Here is an 11,142-nt window from a genome sequence, read left to right as displayed (position 1 = left end):
CAGTTGCAAGGATTTTGTCTGAACTTTCTGCTGTCTTACCTTTTTTATTAATTCACTAGAGTTTGATAGCCATACATTTTAGCTTTTTTTCTTTCACAAGCTGTTGTAGCCCCTGACTTTTAGTCTCCTTTCCTCCCTCGAAAACAAACTCTGGGTTTCTAATTCCTGCTTGATATTCCAGAGCCCAGAAAGCAAATAGCTTAATTTCTGCTCACCATTTTTGTGTTTCTGGTATAATGTGATTTTTTTTCTTGTATTTGAGCTTGATTGTCTTTCACAGTACCTATTTATGCAATTTTTTTCTTCATTACTTATATGTTTACAGTAAAGGGGAGAGGGTTACCAAAGTATGTGGAATCACTGTGCCATATTGACCTGGCTACAATATGTGTTTTTTTTTTTTAATCTCAAGTTGATTTTATTTTCTAAACTATATTTTTAAAAATATTTTTATTTACATATGACAGCATAATGCATTACAATTCTTATTCCACATATAGAGCAAACTATTTCATATCTCTGGTTGTATACAAAGTATATTCACACCAATTCATGTCTTTATTCATGTACTTTGGATAATAATGTCCATCACATTCCACCCCATACCCCCTCCCTTCCCCTCCCACCCCACTCTATCTAGAGTTCATCTATTCCTCCCACGCTCCCCCATCCCTAATCCACCATGAATCAGCCTTCTTATTTCAGAGAAAACACTTGGCATTTCGTTTTTTGGGATTGGCTAACTTCACTTAGCATTATCTTCTCTAACTCCATCCATTTACCTGCAAATGCTGTGATTTCATTCTCTTTTATTTCTGAGTAATATTCCATTGTATACATATGCCACATTTTTTTATCCATTCATCTATTAAAGGGCATCTAGCTATTGTGAATTATGCTGCTATAAACATTGATGTGGCTGTGTCCCTGTAGTATGCTGTTTTTAAGTCCTTTGGGTATAGACCAGGGAGAGGAATAGCTGGGTCAAATGGTGGTTCCATTCCTAGTTTTCTAAGAAATCTCCAAACTGCTTTCCATATTGGCTGCACCAATTTGCTGCAAATTGGTATACAGTTATGAGTATACCTTTTTCCTCATATCCTCGCCAACACTATTGTTGTTTGTATTCATAATAGCTGCCATTACAATATGTATATTTAATACATATGTTTATATACACATTGTATGTATATTTATATACATACAATATGTATATAAACGTTACAATATGTTTAATATATGTATATTTGAGAATTACAACAAGCAGCTGAAATGGTATGAAACATATTGGACATGAGATCCTGACTTTACTTTCTGCCTCTCTGTGTTCTTGAACAAGTCACTTAATCCCTATTGTAGAACAATTTCTTTGTATTTAACAACGTGAAATTTGTCTTGGATATAGCAATCTTGACAAAGTTTTCATTTGATTTTATGTTTTGTTTTGTAGAGAGTCCCTTCCTAGGCACTTGAGGTCAAGCCCTTGGGAAACAAGTAGTAAGTGACAAGGGGTTATTTGATCATCAAAGTATCTCAGAAAACTTGGGAAAAATATTCCAAATAAACAGATATTTTTACCCCACAGTTTCAGGACTCTCCAGTCTTTAGAATAAAATAAGTCTTAAAACTTTGAGGCTTTGTAGCTCATATTGTAATTACTAAATTTACTGTTAAAAATCCACTCAAGTTTGCCAAGATAAGTGAAATTTCCATGCATAGTACTTAAAATCAGTCCTCTTTGTTTTCCAAAATGATTAATGTGTAACATACTCATGTTTAGGAATCTATATTCCCTCAAAAAAGAATAGCATAATAGCATAATTAAGAATTTATATTTATGGGATAATGTTAAATTAGGTCTTAATACCCATTAGACATTAATTGATAATTAATTATCTCATTTTATATTCTCAGTTACTCATTGGGGTAGAATCTATACAAATACAAAGATATATATATATATATATGAACTTACTTTTAATCCTATTATAAAATATGAAAATCATGGTTTTAACTATTTATTCTTTATTTCTGCCCTTATATTTTTCCTTCTTGGGTTAATATTATACTTATTTAGATATATTCTCAGGATTTCACTAATTTTACTTCTCACTTTTAAAATATTTTTTAGGATATCAATAATCTTACCAGAATGAGCAAAAAAAGAGAAATACCATCTCAGACATACCAAGATAACAGAATGTAGATTATCAACTAATTGATTTTTAGGGGGAAATAGTATATGATTGTGTGGCAAAATGATTTAACTGCAAGGTATTCGCTGAAATTCTTTCAATGATGATGTTTTATTTGTTACCTCATGGTATTTCTAATTTCCTTTGTATCATGCAAGGTTGTTTTGTTGTTGTTGTTGTTTTGGGTGACTTGTCTTTAGCAAAAATGAAGCATTCTCTAATTTTTACATGTTTAGAAATATCAACTATCCTGTCTTTTGATATATTTATGTATTATATTGGCATTATTACAGTTTATGTAGTCCTTATTTGTATTTTGGTATAATTAGTATGGCTTCTTTTTTTTAATTTATTTTTTTTAATGTTGGTTGTTCAAAACATTACATAGTTCTTGATATATCATATTTCACATTTTGATTCAAGCGGGTTATGAGCTCCCATTTTACCCCGTATACAGCTTGCAGAATCACATCAGTTACACTTCATTGCTTTACATATTGATAAACTCATGTCTGTTGTATTCTGCTGCCTTTCCTATCCTCTACTATCCCCTCTCCCCTCCCCTCCCCTCCCCTCTTCTCTCTCTACCCCCACTACTGTAATTCATTCCTCCCCCTTGTACTGTTTTTCCCTTTCCCCTCACTTCCTCTTGTATGTAATTTTGTATAACCCTGAGGGTCTCCTTCCATTTCCATGCAATTTCCCTTCTCTCTCCCTTTCCCTCCCACCTCTCATCCTTGTTTAATGTTGGTCTTCTTCTCGTGCTCTTCTTCCCTAGTCTGTTCTTAGTTACTCTCCTTATATCAAAGGAGACATTTGGCATTTGTTTTTTAGGGCTTGGCTAGCTTCGCTTAGCATAATCTGCTCTAATGCCATCCATTTCCCACCAAATTCTACGATTTTGTCATTTTTTACTGCAGAGTAATACTCCATTGTGTATAAATGCCACATTTTTTTTTATCCATTCGTCTATTGAAGGGCATCTAGGTTGATTCCACAGTCTTGCTATTGTGAATTGTGCTGCTATGAACATCAATGTAGCAGTGTCCCTGTAGCATGCTCTTTTTAGGTATTTAGGGAATAGACCGAGAAGGGGAATGGCTGGGTCAAATGGTGGTTCCATTCCCAGCTTTCCAAGAAATCTCCATACCACTTTCCAAATTGGCTGCACCAATTTGCAGTCTCACCAACAATGTACAAGTGTACCCTTTTCCCCACAACCTCGCCAGCACTTATTGTTGTTCGACTTCATAATGGCTGCCAATCTTACTGGAGTGAGATGGTATCTTAGGGTGGTTTTGATTTGCATTTCTCTGACTGCTAGAGATGGTGAGCATTTTTTCATGTACTTGTTGATTGATTGTATGTCCTCCTCTGAGAAGTGTCTATTCAAGTCCTTGGCCCATTTGTTGATTGGGTTATTTGTTATCTTATTGTCTAATTTTCTGAGTTCTTTATATATTCTGGATATTAGGGCTCTATCTGAAGTGTGAGGAGTAAAGATTTGTTCCCATGATGTAGGCTCCCTATTTACCTCTCTTATTGTTTCTTTTGCTGAGAAAAAACTTTTTAGTTTGACTGAGTCCCATTTGTTGATTCTATTTGTTAACTCTTGTGCTATGGGTGTCCTATTGAGGAATTTGGAGCCCGACCCCACAGCATGTAGGTCGTAGCCAACTTTTTCTTCTATCAGATGCCGTGTCTCTGATTTGATATCAAGCTCCTTGATCCATTTTGAGTTAACTTTTGTGCTTGGCGAGAGAAAGGGATTCAGATTCATTTTGTTGCATATGGATTTCCAGTTTTCCCAGCACCATTTGTTGAAGATGCTATCCTTCCTCCATTGCATGCTTTTAGCCCCTTTATCAAATATAAGAAAGTTGTAGTTTTGTGGGTTGGTTTCTGTGTCCTCTATTCTGTACCATTGGTCCACCCACCTGTTTTGGTACCAGTACCATGCTGTTTTTGTTACTATTGCTCTGTAGTATAGTTTGAGATCTGGAATCGCTATACCACCTGATTCACACTTCCTGCTTAGTATTGTTTTTGCTATTCTGGGTCTTTTATTCTTCCATATGAATTTCATGATTGCTTTCTCCATTTCTACAAGAAATGCCGTTGGGATTTTGATTGGCATTGCATTAAACCTATAGAGAACTTTTGGTAATATTGCCATTTTAATGATGTTAGTTCTGCCTATCCATGAACAGGGTATGTTTTTCCATCTTCTAAGGTCTTCTTCAATTTCTCTTTTTAGGGTTCTGTAGTTTTCATTGTATAAGTCTTTCACCTCTTTTGTTAGGTTGATTCCCAAGTATTTTATTCTTTTTGAGGATATTGTGAACGGCGTGGTTGTCCTCGTTTCCATTTCAGAGGATTTGTCGCTGATATACAGGAATGCCTTTGATTTATGCGTGTTGATTTTATAACCTGCCACTTTGCTGAATTCATTTATTATCTCTAATAGTTTCTTTGTAGACCCTTTTGGGTCTTAGTATGGCTTCTTAGAGGACTTATTTCCTAGAATATAAGGGATTGGGTCTTTTTTAGTAGTTTTCTTCTCTATATTTATATTGTTAGTCATCTTGCAACACTCTATTGGACTCTCTGGACTATTATGTGTATCCATCAATGTTAATTTCTATTACCAGTTATTGGTATACATTGCTACTAGTCTATGTAGCAATGTATACCAAGAAAAAGATGTCCTCTCTAGGGGCTGGGATGGTGGCTCGGTGGTAAAGTGCTTGCCTAGCATGTGTGAGGCACTGGGTTCAATTCTCAGCCCTGCATATAAATAAATAAAATAATAGTCCATTGACAACTAAAAAATATTTTTTAAAAAAAGATGGCCTCTGTACATGCACATAATTTGTGGCACATAGCAACTGGATGGTTCCCCTGTAAGAATTAGAAAGAGGTACCTGCTGACACAGCCCAGAACTGGGGCACTTGGTGTGGAAAAGAGAGCTCAGGCTGAATTTTGTGCTCTCTTATTGGGTACCCTTAGGCTGCTTATAGCCCATGGGCTGTTTACAACCCATAGGATTACAGCCATTGGTATGGTATATGTTTTCTGAAACTACAGGTGACTTCCTCATTGTTTTTCCTGTACTCTTTCTTACTTGCCCACTGATAGAAACAAGTATGTACCTATATTTACATATACTTAAAATGAGAAAATATCTGTGAACATTTAACATTTTTCTATATAAAAGCAACAAAACTTAGATATGCTGTAGCATTTGCTCTTCTTCACTACAACTACCTTTCATAAAAGCATTGGGGTAGCATCATGTTTCTTTTACTGATTAAAAGTAGTTTCAATTAATGATAATGTGTGTGGTCAAAATTACAATTTGTAGTGAGAGTCACGCGAAGGTGAATTTCTATCCTTTTAACATTGTCCCTGACTTTCTCAAAAAACAATTTATTAAATAAAACTGGAACTTTTTGTCATCCAAAACACGTATCAGCTACTCTTCTTACCAATTCAGAATGGGAACCAGTATCTGGGTATAGGAATGCTTTTGAAAATTGAAAGCAGGCCAGTGTGTTGCTTCTACTGTTGGACTATTTGTGTATGTGAGTACATGTGTGGGTGTATAAAAGAAAGAGCAAGTATAAACATACATATGCTGAAAAAGGGGGTTTTGTTTTTGTTTTTGGTCCTGGGGATTGAACCCAGGGGCACTTGACCACTGAGACACATCCCCAGACCCTTTTGTTTTTTATTTAGAGACAGGGTTAAGGCCTCACTAAGTTGCAGAGGCTGGCTTCAAACTCACCATCTTCCTGCCTCAGTCTCCTGAGCCACTGGGATTACAGGTGTGCGCCTCCACCACACCCAGCTGGAAAAGATGCTTTTTAATGTCATTAAGGGTTCCACTTTTTTTTTCAATTTAATTTATTATGTTCTTGTATCCTACTTTGCCTACTACATAGTTTCATAAATCACTGATGTTTTTGTTTATATTAACACTTGGGATGAGTTGGGCCTGGGAAACAGAATATCCACAAGTATGAGTTTATGTATTTTTTCCAGAGTGTGTAAAGTGCCCCGAACTCCTTTTTTGGAGCTCACTTAAAAAACAAGTTTTTGGTTACCTGGTGGGCACATGCTGGCCTGTTCTCCATGTGTCTGCATCTGGGTAGCATGTCTTTTAACCTCAGGAAGCACTTACTATGGGGATCCTTTCTGATTACTACCATCTGGTTTTTACTTCTCTTTACTATCTTACCATATTGTCTAGCATGTATCATACTGTATTTTAATTTTCTCTTTACTTGTCTGACTTCCATTAGGCATTTCTATCCTCTTTGGTTGTGTCTTATTCATCTGGAAGGCCTATTACACCCTGCATGGCACATGGTAGATGCTCAATATCTTAATATTGAATATTTTAAATGAGGCTTAAAGAAATAGATTATGTAGTAATGACCTGGTTTTAGTAGCCAGTCTCTATGTGTTGAACTGTGCTTCCTGCTGAATATAGAAGAGAAATTCTATAACACTTGAACCTGCACTTAAGGAATTAGGATCTCTGATATTGGCATAATAAGGTAAATATTTCAAGTTCTGTCCTCTGTTTTGCCCAGGCCAGTGCCCCACTATGAAGGGGATCTGTTAATTTCCTGCATGGAGGTGAATGCAGCATTTCTGCAGTCTTAAAAATGAGTAGGGGTTAACCTAGTCAAGGTAACTGCAAGTAGGCCATTCTCAGCAAAGGTTCTTGAATAGAGCTACATAGGCAAAAGTTAGATAGTGTGTTTGGTGAAAATCCCAGCAGTTTAGAATTTCCAGCATATGAAGTATGAAGTAAAGAAGCTAAAGTGATGTTCCCTTAGAAAGGTAAGCAGGAGTGGAATCCTGGAGGACCTTTCATACTTCATTGAATTATAGAATTTAATGTTGTAGTACAAAAACCAAAAGAGACTAGCATAGTGGATAAAAGCACATCTTTGGCAGCAAAGCTATCTGGGTTTGAACTTCAGCATTTTGCTAGCTTTGTAACTTAGTCTTCTTTTGTGTTGTATGATTTTTATTCTGTAAAGGGAGAATAGTAACAGTAATCACTCCATTAATGAGTTTAATTCCTCCTTTAAGAATAATAAATTTAATCACAGAGTATTTAGAACATTCAATAAAGCATTAACAGCTGATATCATTTTTATTATTAATTTTATATTGATGCAGTAGACAGGCCATTCTGGCAGCCTGTATGGAGGATGAGTTTTGAATAGATTAGAATCAGAGAGTGGAGAAACCATAGGGAAATTAGTGTGCCCCTTTAGTAGCTTCCATTAGCATGTGCTGCATACCTCTGTGATATAGTCCTGTGTAATGGTTTTAGTGAAATCAAACACTTTATGGATGGATTTTATGTAGACTGGACTAAATGAAACCTTCTCATCTTGTTTTTTAAAAAATTTACTTGGCATAAACATACTAGAAAGATGAGCTGTGGAGCTTCCAGGACCTTGCATGGCATGGCTAACCACTGAACCTGCTATCTTCAAAATATATTTCAAAACTCATTTCCTGAGAAGGTAATCTGGAGAAAGGCAAACCAATTGTTTCTCAGTAGATGATTGAAGATAACAATAAGGTTAGGTTCTAGCATGGGTTTGAGACTAATAGGGGCTATCTTCTGATAGTTACCATTTTATTCTAAAACTCAGGTTACACATATCGCTGCATATTTTATGTTGAATGTGATCAGCAGGCAATGGGTATCATGAAAGGATAAGAAAACCAGGCTGTGGGTGGAGCTGTCCTACCTATTTAGGTATTTGTTCCAAAATATCCTGTAAATATCTGTTCTCATACCTATAGGAATACACATTATGTTAGTTTACAGGTCTGTCAGAAAAATTTACTGAGGTCATTTATGTAAAAACATTTGAAAAAATCCAAAGATACTTTAAAAATGAAATGATTTTTACTTGTATCTGTCCTTTTATTAAATGAATCCAGCAAGAGTTGGGAGATAGGCCAAATAATCACCTGGTATGCAAGCTACCCTAGTTTTCATATAATTCAAAGTTTGTTGGTCTGCCTTTGGGGAACTCCTGCTTCCAGTGAAAGCTAGGGAAATACACTTGGGTCTTTTTTCCTGTTAAGATGTTCTTTTAAATTATTTCCCTGTGTTAATCTCTGTTCCAGAAAGCTGAGGTTTCTCCAAGTCTGACCACTGATGAGTGAGGCATTGGTGTCCCTTTTTCCAGTACTTCTGGAAGGCCTACTCATAAACTCCCTGGATAAGAGAGACACATCAGTGCCCCAACCAAAGTTTTGAGACGTGCCTGAGAGACTTATATCCATTCAGTAGTTCTTCCTCCACCTATTTCTACACTAAAGATGGACCTAAAGCTAAAAAATCCTGACTTCTGGTACAGTCTTCATGGATATGTTCCAGGACTTCTGGACTGGGACATGGGGAATGAGTTCTTCTTGCCTTGTACCACAGACCAGAGCCCTTTATCTGAGCAGAACCTTGCTAAATACAAAATACGAGTAATGAAGCCCCCAGAAGTACCCCAGGAGTGGAAACCTGGTCCTGATGAAGATGTTCCTCAGTCTGAACCCAACTTGTGGATGTGGGTGAACCCAAACATTGTGTGCCCTCTCAGCAGCCAGGAGGCCCCAAAGCCCAATAGTAAGGATCTGACAAGCATGGCTTCTTCCCCTCAGGCACCCACAAAAGATGAAGAGTCTAACTTCTCAGAGGCTCAGGGAGTGTTGGAGTCCCTGCCACTTTCCTCCAGTGAGCAGTCTCCCCAACAGAAGCACCTCGTCTCTTCCCCAAGTGACTGTGAGCTCACAGAAGAGGAAGCTGAGGAACAAGAGGACAAGTCTTCTGAGGCCCTCATGGCCCTTAACAAAAGGGACTGCTTCCAGAAGCCAAAGCTGTGGCAAGCTAACAACCAGGAAAGGAAATCCTGGCCACGGCCCCCACTCAATTATAGCCATCTCATTGCCCTAGCATTAAGAAACAGCCCTCCTTGTGGTCTTAATGTGCAACAGATCTACAATTTCACTCGACAGCATTTCCCCTTTTTCTGGACAGCTCCAGATGGCTGGAAAAACACCATTCGCCACAACCTCTGCTTCCTAGGCAGCTTTGAAAAGGTGCCAGTCACTGTTCAGGATGAGGCTGATGCAAAACCTCGCTCTTGCCTCTGGAGGCTCACCGAGGAGGGACACCGCCACTTTAAGGAGGATACCCGTCTCTTAGCCTCTGCTAGAAGAGAGAGCATCCAACAGTGCATGAGCCAACCAGATTTGATGCCCTCCCTCTTTGACCTTTGAACAACTGCTCCCTTTCTAGAACACTGCCCTCCTTTCTGTGCCTACCGATGTTCTGATTGACCCTTTATTAATCCCTCAGCCTACCCTGCCTGATTGCCAAGTTGGTCTTTAGCTAGTATTACAAATCTGGTGTTAAATAAGGTGAGAGGTAGGTTCAGAGGAGGTGGGACTTCAATCTAGGTGGGAAATCATTGAAGACTTCATTAGGGTAGTGGCATTTGTTCTATATTGAACAGAGGCAGGAAATCCCAGAAACAATGGCATAGAAGCTAAGGAAAGAAGGGAATATTTTTGTGGGAGAAAGGAATTATGTTTACTTCCCTGTTCAGAGCTGTTTCAGAAAGCTGAGGTTTCTCTAAGTCTGATCTCTGATCAGTGAGATATCTATGCCCCTTTTTCCAGTACTTCCGGCAGGCCTACTGCTGAGCTCTCTAGACGTGATATACTACATCAAACAATGCACCAACAGAAGTTTCGAGAAATGCCTGAGAGACTTCTGGCCTTTTGGATGTCTTCCTTCACCTATCCCTACACTAAAGCCCCAAAGCTGAAAATCTTGTGACTTTTGATACAGTTTTCATGGTCAGGTCCCAGAGTCACTGTATGTTCACACATGAAAGAAAATGGTGGCCTATAAAGTGTAAAATATATGATGGACCCAGACTGTGGGCAACCTTGAGTACCTCATGAAGATCTATACATATAAAAAGAATTGGGCCTGACGTTTAGTCACTTTTTAAGTGAACCATTTTATTCTTCAGATCCTTACTTTTCTCTTGCTGGTCTTGGTCTGCTCATCCTTGTTCTATTTTCATCCAGTTCCAGTACTGACAACTAATTCCAAGCAGCTACTTTTCGTTTAAATATTGAAAAACCTTGAATTGCTGCTGTATTAACTCCCAAGCTTTTTGATGACAACGCTTGGTTTCCTCATTCTTTCATTCACCAAACCTATATTGAGAAAATGCCAGTATGTTAAGGTCCACCTTAGGTGCTAAGGATAAAAAAATGATAAATATTAGTGGAAGATAGATAATTCTTATGTAGATATTATGAAACGTGAAGTTGTCATGGAGTTGAGAGATTGTTCCTGGGAAATATAAAAAGCATCAAAAAGAAAACATTTTTTGAGCTAGTTTCCAAGAATAAATAGGGATTTGTTGAGCAGATAAACAGGAGAAAGGACATTACAGGGGCAATAGTGTTAACAAAGTGAATGGGGTATTTGGGGGAATGATAAGTTCAGTGCAGTTTAGTTACATTAAGGCCAAGAATGGCTGTAAGAAAAGTAGCCACAAGACATTTTATGTACCACTTGGGTGTTTAGACATTCTTCGTGGGCTTTGGGGAATCAAGAGGTATGAGTAATGTGTTACAAAAGAACAAAAACAAAACAAATGTTTCAGTATTTGGTTTTCTAATTTCAAAATTTATATTTTTGTACAAATAAACTTTTGTAAAAAATAAAATGACTTTGTTTTCTATGTTTATTTATTATTAAACAAATATATTCTAACTAAAATCTAGAAAATTGATTTTAAGTTTCCATTTAGTTGCAAAACTTTCAATAATGGGGATACAAAAATGTCTGTTAAATACAAAAACAATTCAATATTTAAACAATTGACTGCATTT

The 11,142-nt window shown here is 37.2% G+C and overlaps 1 protein-coding gene across 1 annotated transcript; it reads left to right on the top strand.

Annotated features, from left to right (window-relative positions):
• Nucleotides 1–8,556: 8,556 nt before the first annotated feature.
• Nucleotides 8,557–9,507, top strand: Foxr2 (forkhead box R2). Its single transcript, XM_077794066.1, has one exon. It carries the CDS (start codon nucleotides 8,557–8,559, stop codon nucleotides 9,505–9,507), a length of 951 nt encoding a protein of 316 aa, XP_077650192.1.
• The last annotated feature ends 1,635 nt before the right edge of the window (nucleotides 9,508–11,142 follow it).

Source organism: Urocitellus parryii, chromosome X (assembly GCF_045843805.1).
Source record: "Urocitellus parryii isolate mUroPar1 chromosome X, mUroPar1.hap1, whole genome shotgun sequence".
Classification (NCBI taxonomy): Eukaryota; Metazoa; Chordata; class Mammalia; order Rodentia; family Sciuridae; genus Urocitellus; species Urocitellus parryii.
The sequence above is the reverse complement of the archived record's forward strand: the minus strand, read 5'-3'. Positions and strand labels throughout refer to the sequence as shown.